This window comes from Doryrhamphus excisus, chromosome 11 (genome assembly GCF_030265055.1).
Source record: "Doryrhamphus excisus isolate RoL2022-K1 chromosome 11, RoL_Dexc_1.0, whole genome shotgun sequence".
Lineage (NCBI taxonomy): Eukaryota > Metazoa > Chordata > Actinopteri > Syngnathiformes > Syngnathidae > Doryrhamphus > Doryrhamphus excisus.
Genome location: NC_080476.1, coordinates 15,347,093 through 15,366,127, shown reverse-complemented (window position 1 = coordinate 15,366,127; position 19,035 = coordinate 15,347,093). Strand labels below are relative to the sequence as shown.

General features: G+C 38.6%; 1 protein-coding gene across 3 annotated transcripts in view; it reads left to right on the top strand.

Annotated features, from left to right (window-relative positions):
* Nucleotides 1-19,035, top strand: part of prdm15 (PR domain containing 15) — a 19,459-nt gene extending 424 nt beyond the window's left edge. Inside the window, exons 1-24 of one of the 3 annotated variants that reach the window (XM_058087253.1) lie at nucleotides 537-643; nucleotides 1,137-1,176; nucleotides 1,250-1,343; nucleotides 2,408-2,561; nucleotides 3,611-3,763; nucleotides 3,826-3,931; nucleotides 3,992-4,048; nucleotides 4,110-4,316; nucleotides 5,301-5,507; nucleotides 5,602-5,696; nucleotides 6,596-6,683; nucleotides 6,778-6,945; nucleotides 9,177-9,271; nucleotides 9,438-9,569; nucleotides 10,070-10,213; nucleotides 10,597-10,760; nucleotides 10,906-10,985; nucleotides 11,072-11,191; nucleotides 12,640-12,771; nucleotides 12,849-12,932; nucleotides 14,200-14,375; nucleotides 14,454-14,534; nucleotides 16,179-16,403; nucleotides 16,533-19,035. In XM_058087253.1, the coding sequence (XP_057943236.1) occupies nucleotides 1,146-1,176; nucleotides 1,250-1,343; nucleotides 2,408-2,561; nucleotides 3,611-3,763; nucleotides 3,826-3,931; nucleotides 3,992-4,048; nucleotides 4,110-4,316; nucleotides 5,301-5,507; nucleotides 5,602-5,696; nucleotides 6,596-6,683; nucleotides 6,778-6,945; nucleotides 9,177-9,271; nucleotides 9,438-9,569; nucleotides 10,070-10,213; nucleotides 10,597-10,760; nucleotides 10,906-10,985; nucleotides 11,072-11,191; nucleotides 12,640-12,771; nucleotides 12,849-12,932; nucleotides 14,200-14,375; nucleotides 14,454-14,534; nucleotides 16,179-16,403; nucleotides 16,533-17,072 (3,333 nt within the window). In that variant the 5' untranslated portion in view covers nucleotides 537-643; nucleotides 1,137-1,145 and the 3' untranslated portion in view covers nucleotides 17,073-19,035. Of the gene's footprint in view, nucleotides 1-536; nucleotides 644-687; nucleotides 795-1,136; nucleotides 1,177-1,249; nucleotides 1,344-2,407; nucleotides 2,562-3,610; nucleotides 3,764-3,825; nucleotides 3,932-3,991; nucleotides 4,049-4,109; nucleotides 4,317-5,300; nucleotides 5,508-5,601; nucleotides 5,697-6,595; nucleotides 6,684-6,777; nucleotides 6,946-9,176; nucleotides 9,272-9,437; nucleotides 9,570-10,069; nucleotides 10,214-10,596; nucleotides 10,761-10,905; nucleotides 10,986-11,071; nucleotides 11,192-12,639; nucleotides 12,772-12,848; nucleotides 12,933-14,199; nucleotides 14,376-14,453; nucleotides 14,535-16,178; nucleotides 16,404-16,532 lie in introns of those variants that run through there. The other 2 variants (XM_058087254.1, XM_058087255.1) reach the window with 2 other exon arrangements.

Sequence of the window (19,035 nt, the reverse complement as noted above, 5' to 3'; positions counted from 1 at the left end):
TGGTGTTTTATTTTTGATAGTGGAGCTGTAAAGCTATATATATGTATAGGGAACATGGACTAAAAAATACTTATAGTTCTATTAACATTAACATATTTGATATATCTCAAATTTATTATAAAAATTGGTATTTTGTATAATTTTGTATTTTAAAAATAAATTATTTTAATTTATTTTTAAATGTATTTTTAATATAAAAATACATTATTTTAATTTATTTTTATTTTAAAAATAAATTATTTTAATTCATTTTTATTTAAAAAATAAATTATTTTAATTTATTTTTTTATGTATTTTTAATATAAAAATACATTATTCAAATTTATTTTGATTTTAAAAATAAATTATTTTAATTCATTTTTATTTAAAAAATAAATTATTTTAATTTATTTTTAAATTAACTATTATTTTAAAATAAATTAAAATAATTTATTTTTAAAATACAAATTGTAGACACAACGCATGTTACTTCCTCAATTTCCTCCAACTTCGTACCGCTTGATTGCGGCAAGTCTAAATTCAAATCTGCCTACAACCCCCATAATGCACACCGGTGTGCCTGGCTTCCGGTCCTGCGCCCTTTCTGGAGCGGATTGGAACCCGGAGTCAGGATTCGATAAATGAAGTGTCTTTCGCCGGAAAGGTAAGATATATCCCCGTAAATATAGATCAGATTCTGGCGATTTCTCACCACAGTTTAACCCAGAATATGTAGCCGCTTTGTTTGGTGGCCTCCGAGTTTTCTCCCGCCGCCTCCATTGCTGTGTGCCGAACGCCGAGGCGCTGCGACTCCGGTTTGGCTCTTAGCGTCTCCGGTCCATCCGCCATGCCGACTGTTCTTTGTTGCATTTTTTGTTGGAGACCAGACGCTCAGATCGGAGTTAAAACCTGGCTACAGTTTGGGAGCCACTGAAATCCTGGATCTACTCGGACTGCACACGTTTACACGTTGACTCCGAATATGTAGCCTGCTTCATGTTGACATATTGTTACCTTTTCTGTTGGTGCATTCAAAACAACACAAATGGCCATCATGTCAATCATATCACTCGATGAACGCTGTTATTGTATATCATATATGTTTCAATATGTTTCCTCCAACCAATCTTACAATGATACCTTTCATCTGTTGGTAGGTTGACAGAATGGCAGCTCTGCCTCCAGAGGAGTTCATCTGTAAGTAGGGTTCCTGAAGGTATCACATTTGTGTTTGTGTGTGTGTGTGATGCCGTGATGTGTTTTGCCACAGGGTGTGAGGACTGTGGACAGTACCACGACTCCGAGTGCCCCGAACTTGGACCTGTGGTGACCGTCCAGGACTCTTTTGTCCTCAGCCGGGCCCGGTGAGCGTTCAACTTTGGATCTTTCATCTTTGGATGCGGTTTACCGGGTTTATTCGTACAGGATGTTGTCGTTCTACATTGTTGACACCAAAGTCACCCACACCATACACAGATGACATAAAGAAACAGTCATAAAAACATACATTAAGGAATAAAAAAGAACTAATTCTTCATTTTTACTTTTCTATTCCTTGATGCACGGCCATCAGAAGAGTTGGCAGACACAAGGGGAAAAGTCCACAAAAAAAGTAGGGAAAACAACAAAAAACTTTTTCCCATAATTCATGTCATTGGAGGACAAGCAGCATAGAAAATGGTAGATGGCGTTGCAATATTGCGAGGGAGGCTGATGTAATTGCAGCGCCTAAATGATTGCATTGCTCATTTGCAATACATTATGTAAAAATTTGAGAAGAGTTATATTGTTATATCATTATGTGTATATATATATATATATATATATATATATATATATATATATATATATATATATATATATATATATATATATATAAGGGAAAACAGCAAAAAACGTTTTCCCATAATTCATGTCATTGGAGGACAAGCAGCATAGAAAATGGTAGATGGCGTTGCAATGCTGTATCTGTACGCCAGAGAAACCCAGAGGGAGGCTGATGTCATTGCAGCGCCTAAATGATTGCATTGCTCATTTGCAATACATCATGTAAAAATTTGACAAGAGTTATATTGTTATACTATTATGTACGTATGTGTGTGTGTATATATATATATATATATATATATATATATATATATATATATATATATTGCATTATTCATTTGCAATGCATTATGTAAAAATTTGAGAAGTTATATTGTTATACCATTATGTACATATGTGTGTGTATATATATATATATATATATATATATATATATATATATATATAGGCTGATGTCATTGCAGCACCTAAATGAATGCATTGCTCATTTGCCACAAATTAGCCGCACCGCTGCATATCCTGCATTTTACAGTACGCTGTCGTGGAGTTCCGGGTGCAATTTCCATAACAAATCTACCATGTTTCTTATATCCTTGTTCAGGTCTTCTCTTCCAAGCAGTCTGGAGATCAGGCCAGTGGCAGATCGTGGCGAGGGTGTCTTTGTTCAGCGTCAGCTGGTCAAGAGGACGCGGTTCGGGCCGTTTGAGGCTAAACGGGTCCCCGTTTTGGAGAAGGAAGTTGCCTTCCCTTTGAAGGTGATTACACGGTTCAATGAAGGGAAACGTGAACTGAAACAAATCGATCCCCTCTCAAAGTGTCTTTCTTTAGTCCTGTCCCATGAGAAGCAAAAATGAGTACAGTCTGTACAGCAGGGGTCTCAAATACGCGGCCCATGGGCCAAATGTGGCCCGCAGGACACTAGTTTGAGGCCCCCCGCTTTGATATGAAAGTTTAATGTTAGTGCGGCCCGCCCAAGTTTGATATGGATGCTGTATGGTATCATGTACCCAGAAAAAATTATTATATATTATAATAAATATATTAATATATTATTATAATAATATATAATATAAAAAGATATAATAATATAGTATATATTATTTATATATATATATATATATAAAATTATTACGTTTGATTAATGTTCATGTTAAAGGTTAAATAACTGTTAATAGTTATCCTCCCTATCCGTGTGGAAGTGGTAAGTTTTTGGCGATTTAAGTTTAAAGGAAATAACTTGGAGGCTACCGTTTAGGTCGCTAGCTCTCCAGTTTGCGAGTTAGCATGTGTCTCAAGACCCTGCAGTTGCGCAATATGTTGTAAATAAAAAAAGAGTATAAATGTGACTATAGTCGTGTTTTGTCATGTCTACAGGGCTCTAATAATGCTTTGTTCATTTTTAATCTGAACAAAATAATTTGTCTACCCACCAACTATATGTGGTTTCTTAAGTTTTTATTATTTGCCGTTTTATTATTATTATTATATTTATTTATTACTGATTGATTAATTTTCTTTATTCTTGATTTGTTTATTTATTTTTCATCTTATTTTGTGTAGAAAAATAAAAAGTAAGATATTTGAGAACAGTGGAAAATTGGAACCAAAGTGAACTTTTTTTTTTTTTTAATTGTTTTTAATAAATGCGTTGTTTTTTTTTTAAAACCTGATGCGGCCCAGTCTCACCCAGACCCGAGCTCTAGTGGCCCCCAAGTAAATTGACTTTGAGACCCCTGATGTACAGTATATGAGTAGATACTGTATAACAGAAAATACTCCCTCTGCCTCCCCCCCTGATGAACAGATCTTCCAAAAGGATGGCATGGTGGTGTGTTTTGACTCCAGTAGCGAAGATGACTGCAACTGGATGATGCTGGTGCGACCTGCCACGGATCACCAACACCAGAATCTGACCGCGTACCAGCAGGATGATGAGGTGTTCTTCAACACCTCCCAGGTGAGTGTGTATGCACTTATCTCAGAATGGTGTGGTGTTTAAATTATCCGTTTGTCGAGCAGGACGTGCTCCCGGGAACGGAGCTGAGGGTCTGGTACGGAGCTTTCTATGCAAAAAAGATGGAGAAGCCCATGCTCCGATCCCCGGTTCAACCACAGCCACCTCCAGGTAGATAACAATATCATCATTTGCGACATTTGGTCAATGTCACATCTTCTTCCATAACAGAAGCCTCCGAGAAAACTCTTGCCGTTATGCCCCCTGTGGTGAAAGACAACAATGCAGGTAAACCAATTTATGGGATTCAGCTTTTGTCCTAAATAATCTTGGTACGTTCCGGTCACAGGTCACATGACAAGTGCCGTCAACAAGATGCCGACCACGACAGAGCTTCCGGAAGACTCGCTGACATCGCAAGAGGAGAACACCTTCGGGCAAGGCGAGGATGTTCGCTCCCCCGCTGCTTCGCCTCCTGTGAAGAGGGGGCCCACACGTGGAAGAAAAGCTCCGGGACGCAGACCTCGAGCTGTCATTGGAACAAGCAGAAGTAAAGGTAAGAAAAAAAATCACAATTTCTAACAGAGCTTATGACAGTAAAACTTCCATCAATTTTTTTTTTTTACCAGTGGCTAATAGTTTAAAAATAAAGAATTCATTTCAAGAAATGCTGCAAATGTTTGACAGACAGTATGAACGGCCTGCAAGAAAATACGTGTCACAAACGGCAATTCCACAACTTCACAGAGTGAACGAAGATTGTGCAATATTTCCTTTACTATATCATGATATGGTATCATAATTTTTGGACTATTAATATTAATATATTTTGTGGCCGTATTCAACCACAAAACAGTAATTCATTCATTCATTTTCTACCGCTTATCCGCACAAAGGTTGCGGGGGTGCTGGAGCCTATCCCAGCTGTCTTGGGGCGAGAGGCGGGGTACACCCTGGACTGGTGGCCAGCCAATCACAGGGCACATATAGACAAACAACCATTCACACTCACATTCATACCTATGGACAATTTGGAGTCGCCAATTATCCTAGCATGTTTTTGGAATGTGGGAGGAAACCGGAGTACCTGGAGAAAACCCATGCATGCAAACTCCACACAGAGATGGCCGAGGGTGGAATTGAACCCCGCTTTTGTAGCTGTGAGGTCTGCGTGCTAAACCACTCGACCGCCGTGCAGCCCAAAAACAATATTTATGCTTGAAATTTATCTCCCTTTTTTTTAGTCAGGCACTGATATTTACCTGAAACTTACATATGTCGCCAATTAACCTAGCATGTTTTTGGAATGTGGGAGGAAACCGGAGTACCCGGAGAAAACCCACGCATGCACGGGGAGAACATGCAAACTCCACACTGAGATGGCCGAGGGTGGAATTGAACTCGGGTCTCCTAGCTGTGAGCTCTGCGCGCAAACCACTTGACCGCCGTGCAGCCTCAAAACAGCAATAATTCATCAATTTATGGTGGTGACAAATATCTGTACAGTACGTCACGGTGTTGTATTTTGGGATGTTCACAGATGTGAAGCAACCCACCAAGAACACGGAGTCGGTTCCTTCAGAGGCGGCAGCCGCTGCAAAGAGAAGCCACCAACTCGGGGCTTCAGACGTCGGGGCCGTGCCCAAGAGACACCAAGGCCGAGAGCACAAGAAGGTGTACCGCTGCTCCCTCTGCAACAAGGTCTTCCAGAACAGCAGCAACCTGAACAGACACATTAGATCACACGGTACGAGGAGAAACTTAATAATATGACTTTGGAGTGTGCTGTTTTTGCACACTTTTTGGTGCTTGAATACATTCTACGTGTTTCATCCCTGCAGGAGATAAACTGTTTAAGTGTGACGAATGTGACAAGTTGTTCAGCCGCAAGGAGAGTCTGAAGCAGCACATCTCCTACAAGCACAGCAAGAACGCGGTGGGTAATGATGCAGCGTTAACACAATGGATGCTTAGCTAAAAAAAAAAATTACAAAAATAAAAATGTAAAAAATTATGCAGCATTAACAAAATGGATGCTTGGCTTAAAAATAAAAATAAATTTAAAAAAAATGTAAATTAAAAAAAAAGATATTAAAAAAAAACTAAACTATATTAGGAAAGCAGGAAGTGAACAAATGTGTGATGCATTCAATTGTAATCTGAAGCATGTTCACGGTGGGTAATGATGCAGCGCTAACACAATGGATGCTGAGCTTAAAAATAAAAAAAATAAAAAACAAATTTAAAAAATATAACTTTTATAAATAATTAAAAAAATTTAAATTAAAAAATATATTGAAAAAATAACTTAAACTATATTAGAAAGCAGAAAGTGAACAAATTACTGATTGTAAAAGTACCAGATGGAGGGGTAGGATTTAATAAGCTTTGCTTCTTCCTACTCCTTTTGTAAATGTAACAGTTACTGATTGTAAAAGTACACGGTGGGGTAATGATGCAGCGTTAACACAATGGATGCTTAGCTTAAATTTTTTTTAAATTAAAAACAAATTTAAAAAATAAAACATTTTTTAATTAAAAAATTAAAAAAAATAAAATAAAAAATAAAATAAAAAAATATATTAAAAAAATAACTTGAACTATATTAGGAAAGCAGGAAGTGAACAAATGTAACAGTTACCGATTGTAAAAGTACCAGATGGAGGGGTAGGATTTAATAAGCTTTGCTTCTTCCTACTCCTTTTGGACATGTGGAACTGTGAACTGATTATGGGATGCATTCAATTGTAATCTGATGCATGTTCAAATGAAATTCAACCATTACCATAGCTTCTCTAATGTTTGTTGGGTCTTTTTCTTTTTTTCACTTCGCAGCCTGACTTGGAATACAAATATAAATGCAACACATGTGACAAATCCTTCCGCCTGGAAAATGCCTTAAAATTCCACAACTGCAGGACAGGTGAGATACCCTGCACACCAAGATTCCTCATAAGAGTCCATGAACTTTTATCATCATCATTTTCCTCTCTCTCTCTGTCTCTCTTTCTTTCCAGATGATAAGACGTTCCAGTGCGACATCTGCTCCCGCTTCTTCTCGACCAACAGCAACCTCTCCAAGCACAAGAAGAAGCATGGCGAAAAGCTCTACTCCTGTGAGATCTGCAACAAGATGTTCTACCGCAAAGACGTCATGCAGGAGCACCACAGGAGACACAGCGTCGGTGAGACTTGAGTTGTTGTTCATCATTCGTGTTATATAACATCAACAGGTACCTTTTTATATAATTGGCGGTGGGTGACTTTCCACACCCGCAGCTGAGCAATCACAGTGAAGAATTTAAGAGTCTGTTTACCTGGGAAATTCCTGTTCTTGTCTGGGTAGAAGGTGCAATGTTTTTATTGCAATTTTCATCTACTGCTACTTATTTAAATAAGATAAGTAAGGTAAGTGGTAGAAGATGGATGGGCAAATTCTGCCCCCTGCTGGTGAAAAATAATTTTCCATGACATGAAACATTCCACAGGGGGGGACATGACTCGGGTGATAGATGGGTCGTGTCCCAAGTTGCTGGTTCGATCCTCAGTCCTTGTTTTTATACTTTCAATCAACATTCGTTTTTACGGTCCATTATTCCAAATACTGTGAAAATTAATCCTACATTAACATTATTCTGCTTATTCTGTGCACGGTGGCATGGTACAGTCACCCTTTGATGGTTGCTGGTTCGATCCTCAGTCCCTGTGTTTGTATTTTTCAACAATCACGCTCCGTTGTTTATGGTCCATCATTCCAAATTCGGTGGAAATTCATTCATTTTCTACCGCTTTTCCTCACGAGGGTCGCGGGGGTTGCTGGAGCCTATCCCAGCTGTCTTCGGGCGTAAGGCGGGGTACACCCTAGACTGGTCGCCAGCCAATCACAGGGCACATATAGACAAACAACCATTCACACTCACATTCATACCTATGGACAATTTGGAGTCGCCAATTAACCTAGCATGCACGGGGAGAACATGCAAACTCCACACAGAGATGCCCGAGGGTGGAATTGAACCCTGGTCTCCCAGCTGGGAGGTCTGTGCGCTAACCCCTAGACCACCGTGCCGCCCTCGGTGGAAATTAACATAATACACACATAATATTCTGCGCACACTGGCACGGTACAGTCACCCTTTGATGGTTGCTGGTTCGATCCTCAGTCCTTGTTTATATTTTACAACAATCACGCTCCGTTTTTACAACCCATCATTCCAAATTTGGTGGAAATTAATTCTACATTTTATTCTGTGCACAGTGGCGTGGTACAGTCACCCAACTTGATGGTTGCTAGTTCGATCCTCAGTCCTTGTGTTTATATTTTTCAACAATCATGTGCCATTTTTAGAGTCCATTATTCCAAATACCGTGAAAATTTATTCTACATTAACATTATTCTGCTTATTCTGTGCACAGTGGCATGGTACAGTCAACCTTTGATGGTGACTTGATGGTTGCTGGTTCGATCCTCAGTCCTTGTTTATATTTTACAACAATGACGTTCTGTTTTTACGGTCCATCATTCCAAATTCGGTAGAAATTACTTCTAGATTTTATTCTGTGCATAGTGGCGTGGAACAGTCACCCACCTTAATGGTTGCTGGTTCTATCTTCAGTGCTTGTGTTTATATTTTTCAACAATCACGCTGCGTTTTTTACGGTCCATCATTCCAAATTCAGTGGAAATTAATTCTAGATTTTATTCTGCGCACAATGGCATGGTAGAGTCACCCAACTTGATGGTTGCTGGTTCTATCTTCAGTCCTCGTTTCTATTTTTCAACCATCACGCTCCGTTTTTACGGTCCATCATTCCAAATTCCGTGGAAATTAATTCTACATTAACATTATTTTGCGCACAGTGGCGTGGTACAGTCACCCAACTTGATGGTTGCTGGTTCTATCTTCAGTCCTTGTGTTTATATTTTTCAACAATCGTGCTCCATTTTTATGGTCCATCATTCCAAATTCAGTGGAAATTAATTCTACATATTTATTCTGCTTATTTTGTGCACAGTGGCGTGGTACAGTCCACCCTTTGATGGTGACTTGATGGTTGCTGGTTCGATCCTCAGTCCTTGTTTATATTTTTCAACAATCACCCTCCGTTTTTACACTCCATCATTCCAAATTCGGTGTAAATTAATTCTACATATTTATTCTGCTTATTTTGTGCACAGTGGCGTGGTACAGTCACCCAACTTGATGGTTGCTGGTTCAATCCTCAGTCCTTGTGTTTACATTTTTCAACAATCACGCTACGTTTTTTACGGCCCATCATTCCAAATTTGGTGGAAATTAATTATAGATTTTATTCTGCGCACAATGGCGTGGTACAATCACCCAACTTGATGGTTGCTGGTTCTATCTTCAGTCCTTGTGTTGATATTATTTAAGACACAATTACATTTGAACAGGACCGAAGAACATGAAGAGAGAGGAGTTGGAGGCCAACGGAGAGGAAGCTACCAAGTACCGGAAAGAACCATCCCCATGCCCGATCTGTGGCAAGGTCAGTTCCCCACAGGAGGCATTCTCACACTTTTTGGGGCCACGGACCCCTTAACAGGAGAGAATATTTTCCAAGGACTTCCCTTATATTCTTCATGCCTCGTTGCAAGGCAAATACTAGCACGGGTTCTTGGAGATATGACCACGATTCTTGTATATGTGAACAGGTGTTCTCCTGCCGAAGTAATATGAACAAACACCTGCTGACCCACGGCGATAAGAAGTACACCTGCGAGATATGCGGACGCAAGTTCTTCCGCGTGGACGTTCTTCGAGATCACATCCATGTTCACTTCAAGGTGAGATCAGGACAAGGTTGAGTGTGCTTTCATTTTAGCGTCCAATCAGAAAAAGACGTCAGATTTGTCACAAGTTGCAAAAACGCTAAGTTGGCAACATCGATTCCCTCCTGCTCCGTCCTCCCGGCACGTCAGGTGTGTTAGGAAGCAGGTTTACGATGCCATCCGGTGTACGTAGTTTGGATCTAACAGTCCCATGAGGTCAGGGTTGTTCATAAGGGCCACATGTAGATATGCTAATAAGTTGGATACTGTATATTTCTAGAAAAAACTGCATTTCTGCTTTGTGATATGTGAAAAATGAAAAGTGAAAGTGAAAAAATATTAGTATTAGTATGAATTTTGGTCTTTGTGCTCTTTTTTTGCCCCAATTTCGCTATTTTTATGCATGAAAATGCTCAATTTAGACCAAGAATAAGTGCTATTTACTTTAAAAAAAATAATATTAAAAGGACGTATTTAATCACAAATGAGCGATTAATTATTATTATTTTTTGCAGGATATCGCTTTAATGGATGAGCAGAAGAGGGAGGACTTCATCAAGCGGATCGGCATTTCGGTCGGCGACAGCGATGAAAAAGATGACGATGACGAAGAGGAAGACAACCCCGAGCACCATAAGTACAACTGCAAGAAATGTCAGGTCAGAGCTAATAATAATAATAATAATAAATATTAATAAAAAATAATAAAAATAAAAATAATAATACTAATTTAAAAAAATAATAAAAAATAAAAAATAATAAAAATAATAATACAAATTTTAAAAAAGAATAAAAATTATAAAAAATATATAAAATAATAACAAATAAAATACAAAATAATAATTATAAAAAAATAATAAATATAATTATAATAAAAATATAAAATAATAATAAAAATAAAATACAAAATAATTTTAATAATTTCAAAAATAATAATAATTATAATAAAAAACTAATAAAAAAATAATAATAATAGCAGCGCTATTCGTGAAGTTTTGATCCCACATTGATACAAATGTGTCCTCTCTCCGTTTCTCGACAGATGTCATTTGCAAAGGGCCGGGAATACCTGAAGCACATCATGGAGCAGCACAAAGAGCGAGGCTACGGCTGCGGGATCTGCAATCGGCGATTCGCGCTGAAGGCCACGTACAACGCCCACTTGGTCATCCACAGGGAGCAGCTGCCTGACCCTGCAGTGCAGAAGTAAGACACAGGAAGACACGGTATTGAACGCCACAGCGGGTGTTTTCCTGCTTCACTTTTGGCTGTCCTACATTCATACATCGACCGCGGTGCCTTGGATAGCGGGGTTTCCCCGTTTTTCATCATTTCATCATCTCTCCCACAGGTATATCCATCCCTGTGAAATTTGCGGCAGAATCTTCAATAGCATCGGTAACTTGGAGCGCCACAAGATCATCCACACTGGTGAGATCATACTAATGTTTTTATCGTGCCTGTATTTAAAAACACATCACCCGAATGGGCGTTAAGAGGTATCGTGCATGACACAGGGGTGAAGAGCCATAGCTGCGATAAGTGCGGGAAATCATTTGCGAGGAAGGACATGCTGAAGGAGCACCTGAGGGTCCACGACGACATCCGAGACTTCCTGTGTGCAGAATGTGGCAAAGGTCAGCCTCACTCTTTGAACTAAATACCTTAAATTCTGGACTGGAACTTGAATACTTGAAGTATAAGTATAAAAGAATAAGAAACGTTGGGACATTTACACAGAAATACACGCTATAAACCTTGCAATCATTCATTCATTCATTTTCTACCGCTTATCCTCACAAGGGTCGCAGGGGTGCTGGAGCCTATCCCAGCTGTCTCCAGCGGGCGAGAGGCGGGGTACACCCTGGACTGGTGGCCAGCCAATCACAGGGCACATATAGACAAACAACCATTCACACTCACATTCATACCTATGGACAATTTGGAGTCGCTAATTAACCTAGCATGTTTTTTTGGAATGTGGGAGGAAACCAGAGTACCCGGAGAAAACCCACGCATGCACGGGGAGAACACAGAGATAGCCGAGGGTGGAATTGAACCCTGGTCTCCTAGCTGTGAGGTCAGCGCGCTAACCACTCGTCCGCCGTGCAGCCAGCTTGCAATCCTTTTTATAAAAATATATATTATTTTTTTTTGTCCCGTCCAGCCATTGGAGCAGATATTATTGTTGATCTAAATGCCCTTACATGCTAAACAGATTAGCTTTGTGTCAGGAAAGGTGTAAGCTACAACTTCCCTGTACTATGACATTTTATTTGCCGTTATTTGATGTTTTTGTTATGTGTTTGTTTTTGTAAACCTTGCAATCCTACCCGCACTCGGTGTTCCCAGCGTCACTACTAAGCCTCAATAACGCTGGATCAAACTTACTTCAGATTTTTCAGATCAAAACACTTCACTACTTCCTGAAGCTGCACTCTAAGCATCATGGGAACTGTATTTTTTTTTAGCCATAAATTAGCCGCATCATTGTTTAAGCGTGCAAAAAAAAAAAAAACAGTAGCAGCTTATAGTCGGAAATTTACAGTAATTATATAATAATTCATTCATTCATTTTCTACCGCTTATACTCACAAGGGTCTCGCGGGGGTGCTGGAGCCTATCCCAGCTGTCTTCGGGCACCCTGGACTGGTGGCCAGCCAATCACAGGGCACATATAGACAAACAACCATTCACACTCACATTCATACCTATGGACAATTTGGAGTCGCCAATTAACCAGTGGCTAATAGTCTAAAAATAAAGAATTCATTTCAAGAAATGCTGCAAATGTTTGACAGACAGTATGAATGGCCTGCAAGAAAATACGTGTCACAAACGGCAATTCCACAACTTCACAGAGTGAACGATGATAGTGCAATATTTCCTTTACTATATCATGATATGGTATCATAATTTTTGGACTATTAATATTTATATTATTTGTGTCCGTATTCAACCACAAAACAGTAATTCATTCATTCATTTTCTTATAGGGCTTATATAGGACTTATATAATAATAATAATAATTATTATTATTATAAAATCATATAATAGCCGATATCACTGGTGTTCCCTGTGCAGGCATGAAGACCAAGCATGCTCTTCGGCACCACATGAAGCTCCACAAGGGCATCAAAGAGTATGAATGCAAGGAGTGTAACCGCAAGTTTGCCCAGAAGGTCAACATGCTCAAACACTACAAAAGGCACACGGGTGAGTCGATGTTTAGCCGTGCTTGAGTTCAAACGTGTGATTTTTTTAATGCATGGCATCACTGACTCCGCCTGCAGGTATAAAGGACTTCATGTGCGAGCTGTGCGGGAAGACGTTCAGCGAAAGAACCACTCTGGAGACACACAAGCTCATCCATACAGGCAAGTGTCTGCTATTATGGTCTGCTACTAATAGTTTGTGTGGTCTACAGTGAATTTACTCCTGACAGCCAACATTGATAAGAATTAAAGGTTCCTATTGGATTCCATAGAAAATGCATACCCACTTATGGAAGGTTGGGGTAGTAACACAAAAACAAAAATTGCTTAAAATGTATAAAAGGTAAGTTAAAAATGAGATATGATAGCAAAAACATGTTTTTTAGGAATACCTGAAATATGAAATGATTAAAAAAAATTAATGACGAAGATATTTCAAGAAAACAACCACCCACTTATGGAAGGTTGGGGTAGTAACACAAAAACTAAAATTTCTTAAAATGTATAAAAGGTAAGTTAAAAATGTGAATGGCATGATCTCAAAAACATGTATTTTGAGGAATACCTTGAATATCAAATGATAATAATTTTTCATTACAATGATATTTCAAGAAAACATCCTGACCGGGTCATTTTTGACCCACTTATGGAAGGTTGGGGTAGTAAAACAAAAACAAAAAATTCTTAAAATGTATAAAAGGCAAGTTAAAAATGTGATATGATAGCAAAAACATGTTTTTTGAGAAATACCTGAAATATGAAATGATAAAAAAAAATGTATTACAAAGATATTTCAAGAAAACAACCTGACCGGGTCATATTTGACCCACTTATGGAAGGTTGGGGTAGTAACACAAAAACCAAAATTTCTTAAAATGTATAAAAGGTAAGTTAAAAATGTGAATGGCATGATATCAAAAACATGTTTTTTGAGAAATAACTGAAATATGAAATGATAAAAAAATGTATTACAAAGATATTTCAAGAAAACAACCTGACCGGGTCATTTTTGACCCACTTATGGAAGGTTGGGGTAGTAACAAAAAAACAAAAATTTCTTAAAATGTATAAAAGGTAAGTTAAAAATATGAATGGCATGATATCAAAAACATGTTTTTTGAGGAATACCTGGAATATGAAATGATAACAATTTTTCATTACGAAGATATTTCAAGAAAACAACCTGACCGGGTCATTTTCGACCCACTTATGCATCTAAGGGTTAAAAACACATTTAAACGACATTATCAACTTTAAAAGGAATAAATATTCAACCATGTGCAAAACATTTCTGTGATAGTTGAAGTTTTATCTAGCATTGATGTGATGACTGCTCCTCACACACACAAACACATCACACTAACACAATTTAGTATGATATTTCACTGGAGTATAAGTCGCATTTTTTGCTTTGCTTTTGTGACCTCAGTGGGGAAGACGTGGACGTGTGCAACCTGTGATAAGAAGTACCTGACCGAGTACATGCTGCAGAAGCACGTGCACCTGACCCACGAGAAGGTGGAGGCCCAGTCGTGTGTGCTGTGCGGCACCAAGGTGTCCACGCGGGCCTCCATGAACCGACACCTGCGACGCAAACACGCCGACGTAAGCGGTGTTTAACTTCACGACACAATGAGACACTCGAAACCGCGTGGATTCCACTTTTTGCTTTTGTGTCTCAAGGTGGTGCCTGTGAGAATCGATGACTTTGATGAGCTTCAGGAATGCCAGACGATCAACGACTCGTCCATCAGCATCGTGCAGGTCAGCTGGAGCTTTGGCAGTGCCGTTGTTTATGTTCTTATTGTGCACTCAATATGGTAATGGTTTAATTTCATTTGAACATGCATCAGATTACAATTGAATGCATCCCATAATCAGTTCACAGTTCCACATGTCCAAAAGGAGTAGGAAGAAGCAAAGCTTATTAAATCCTACCCCTCCATCTGGTACTTTTACAATCAGTAACCGTTAGATTTGTTCACTTCCTGCTTTCCTAATAGAATGTAAGATTTTTTTTTTAGTTTTTTAAATTTATTTTATTTTATTTTTGTATTTTTTTTGCCGCGTACCGAAATACGAGGTGATATGACCATACAATGACATAATGGGTACCATAGTAACTGTCAATATAGTGATATTATAGTATAGTACTACAGTGTTATTATTATTTTTTAATGTTTAAAAAAAATTATTAAACATTTTTTAATTACATTTTTTAATTTTTTATTTATTTATTTTTTTGTTTTTGTCACGTATGATATGACCATCCAATGACATAATGGGTACCCTAGTAACTGTCAATATAGTGATATTATAGTATAGTATAGTGTTATTATTATTATTTTTAATGTTTTTAAATTAAAAAAAAATATTAAACATTTTTTAATTAATTTTTTAAATTTATTATTATTTTTTTGTTTTTTGTCACGTATGATATGACCATCCAATGACATAATGGGTACCATAGTAACTGTCAATATAGTGATATTATAGTATAATATAGGGTTATTATTTTTTTGAGAGCTTTGTTGTTATTTAACACCCGAACTTGTTGGGACCGGAAGAAACATGTTTGGCAACAAATGTAAACAATGTTCACATTTAATTTACACAGATATTTATGTAGTTTTATTTTCTATATTAGCAAGAGTACTCAATCGACTCCTCTTTTTCTCCTCTGAACTTCTTTGATACACCAAAATTCCCTTGAAATCTGTCAGTCAATCGAAATCATGGGAGATTCGCTTCACATTTCTTCAGGCATCGGGTATAAACTTTTGAAAGTTAATAAGATATTGTTTTTGAATTATGTTTTGTGGCTTCCAAATGGCTCTTTTGATAGGAAAGGTTGCCGACCCCTGGTTTGAAACCTTTCCTTCAATCCAATCCAATCCAATCCAATCCAATCCACTTTATTTATATAGCACATTTTATAAACAGTTTCCAAAGTGCTGCACAAACTAGTAAAAATAAAAAGTAATAATCAAAAACTAAAAGATCATTTAAGAAATATAATAGTAAAATAGATATTAAAATATTAAAAACAAGAAACAAAAAATAAAACCAATTACAATAAAAACGAAGAACTAAAAGACACAGGACCATACGACTCACTCCAAGTTTTGGGTTTTAAGACGATACTTAAAGCTTTTCGATGTTGGGGGGGGCTTTTTTCACTTGGGAGAGGAGAGAGTTCCATAGCTTGGGGGGGGCCAACCACAGAAAAGGCTCGGTCCCACCCCCGGTCTTAAGTCTCGTCTTAGGCACCACAGGTTGGAGCTGGACCTCGGACCTCAGTGACCGTGCTGGAGAGTAAATTTGGATGAGGTCCGAGATGTATTTGGGGGGGGCAGCCCATTCAACGCCTTAAAAACAAAAAATAAAATCTTAAAATCTCCCTTGTAGCCAACCCTGACGCTGGAAAAAGACGGCACGTCGGAGGAAAGGCCCAGCCGCTCCGCCCGCCTGGCTAAGAAGAAGCTAAGAGTTGTGAGCGAACCAGAAGAACTTTCTGGATCAGATGATTACGTCGACTTCGCCGAGACCAGACACGAGCCTTTGCCGGAATTCAACACGGTCGTCATTGGCGAGGAGATGGAGACCAGCTCTGCGGTGCAGAGCATCCAGCAGGTATCGATTCTTTCCTCGTGTAACCTTCGAGGAAATACGTTAATATGAGCATCAGTCGGTGTGTTTATGGCGCCAGTCATAGCAAGAAAGGGATTGTGGGTGATGGCCGGTGTCTTGCTGCCATTTTAGGTGGTGGTCCTCGCCGACCCCAACGCGGTGCCGTCTGCCTCCTCCCCTCACGGCTCAGTGGGGCTGAGCAACATCACGGTCACGCCCATCACCAGCCCGCCGCCCGCCCAGTTCACCAGCCTGCAGCCCGTCGCCGTCGGCCAGCTCACGGCTGGCGACAGACCAATCTCGCTTGACAACTCCATCCTCACCGTCACCTTCGACACGGTCAGCGGCTCGGCTTTGCTCCACAACAGGCCCGCCGACCTCGTCACGGAAACGGCGACCCCCGCCGGAACCCCGTCGGCTCAGTCCGTCGCGCACTTCATCAACCTCACCACTCTTGTCAACCCCATGAGCCACCAACTGGAGGCCCCGACTCTTGCCTGGAGATCCGTGTCGGCGGCAGAGAGCGGCCAGGTCACCCCCGTCGTCGAGGGGGTCCAGGGAGACATCCACGAGTCCCAGAGTCACGGTACCGAGGTAGGTCGGCCCGGTCAGAGCCAACCACCCACACCGCAGCCGCAGAACGGTGCAGCACAGCAGATGTTCAGCTACTGATGTGGAGCGGAGGTGCCGGCCACCTCGCTACATTCCATAGAAATCATGTACATTTTATAAAAGTACTTCATTTTCACCCAGATGCCTATACAGCGCCTTTTATCCCCTTGTAGTTTTACGAGTAATCTGTACAGTATGTAAACACACACACACAGTAATCAATCACAGTTATGGCGCCCCCTAGTACGAAAGTTTCGATTAAATTCGACGAACATTCTTAACCTTTTTTAACAAGTAAATGCATACTGTACATAAAGTACGTACACACATGCGTACTTATACAGTAATCCCTCGCCACGTCGCGCGCTTGGCGTTTCACGGCTTCACTCTGTCGTGTTTTTTTTTTTTTTTACAAAATATATGAATAATTCATGCTGTTTTGTGATTGAATATGGCCTATTATTAGTTGAAAAATATGAAATATTTCAGTACATTTTAAATGTTTTTACCTAAATTAAAACATACTTCGGTACGAGGTACATTATTAAAAAAAAAATGAATACATAAAAATAAAAAAAAACAACTAAAATACTAAAATAATAAAATGAAATAAAATGGAATAAAATTGAATTGAATTACATTTAATTGAATTAAATTGAATAAAATTATTTTTTTTATTATATTAGAAAGGCAGGAAGTGAACAAAAAATAATAATAATAAAAATGAAAATAAAAAAAACACACGTAAACTATATTAAGAAATATTACCTAAATTAAATACTTCGGTACGAGGTACATTATAAAAAATAAATAAATACATAATAAAAAAAAACTAAAATAATAAAATAAAATTGAATGAAATTTAATTGAATAAAATTTAATTGAATAAAATTAAATTATTTTTTAAAATTATATTAGAAAGGCAGGAAGTGAACAAAAAGATACCGGGATGATATGTAGTATCCTACACTGGCCACTAGATGTCAGTAATGTTACCATAAATGTTCGCTGGGACACACAAGCACCAGACTTGGTAACCACCGAACTAGTAGGCTTTTATTTCAGGTTTGAATGACTCACACAGTTATCCCTAATGAGGGCTACTACAAATGCCACAAGCTAAAACTCAACTCTGAACCCTCGACATCACTTCCTGTCCGTGCTACTGGAACACATTCCCATCAACACCCGCAAGCACGAGTCTGATTTATGGCTTATTTTCTGGCATTATATCGGCTAACACAAGCTTACGGGTCAATATAGGGGTGCTAGTTCATGTCTAGATGGCTCTAATTATGTTTAAAACCATATTTAGAAGGTTGTAAACAGATTTTCTATGCTCTAACTATGAAAAAAAATCAATTTATAAATAAAGAATCCTACTTCACGGAAATTCACTTGTCAATGTCGGATGTGGAACCAATTAACCGTGATGAACGAGGGATTACTGTACATATACAGTACAGTAGATCGCTTAGATGCCAGAGCCTAACAAGAGTCTCTAAGCGTTGTCACCCATCGATTAGTTACGATCATATTTTGTATCTCAACTATGGTGCGTTCAAGTACCTCCCAACTAAGTGCAAAATTATGATGTAAACATGTCATTAATGTTGTATAATGACATATTTTTTAAACTGTGGTTAATGCTGAATTGCAAATGTAGGGGGGGGGATTCACTGTATACAATCATGGCCAAAAACATTGCTATCTTTGGCATGACACACGCAAAGATACATGTATGCATACAGTACATAGTACATACAGTACATAAACCCCAAATCAGTGAGACTTCTTAAGCCAAAGGTTCACTAGCCTTTTAAATCATGCATGTTATCAAGTCTTTGAGAAATGAAACTGAAACATTTGAATGCTTTTTCTGTCTTAAAGTTAGTACTCCTATCTTTTTTTTTTATATAAGTTGTCCCTGTCTAAAGTGGTCTTTCATTTGTTTACCTGTAAAGAAATTTGGACCATAAATCCTGATTATGAGACTCAAATTGATTTTTTTTATTTTATTTAC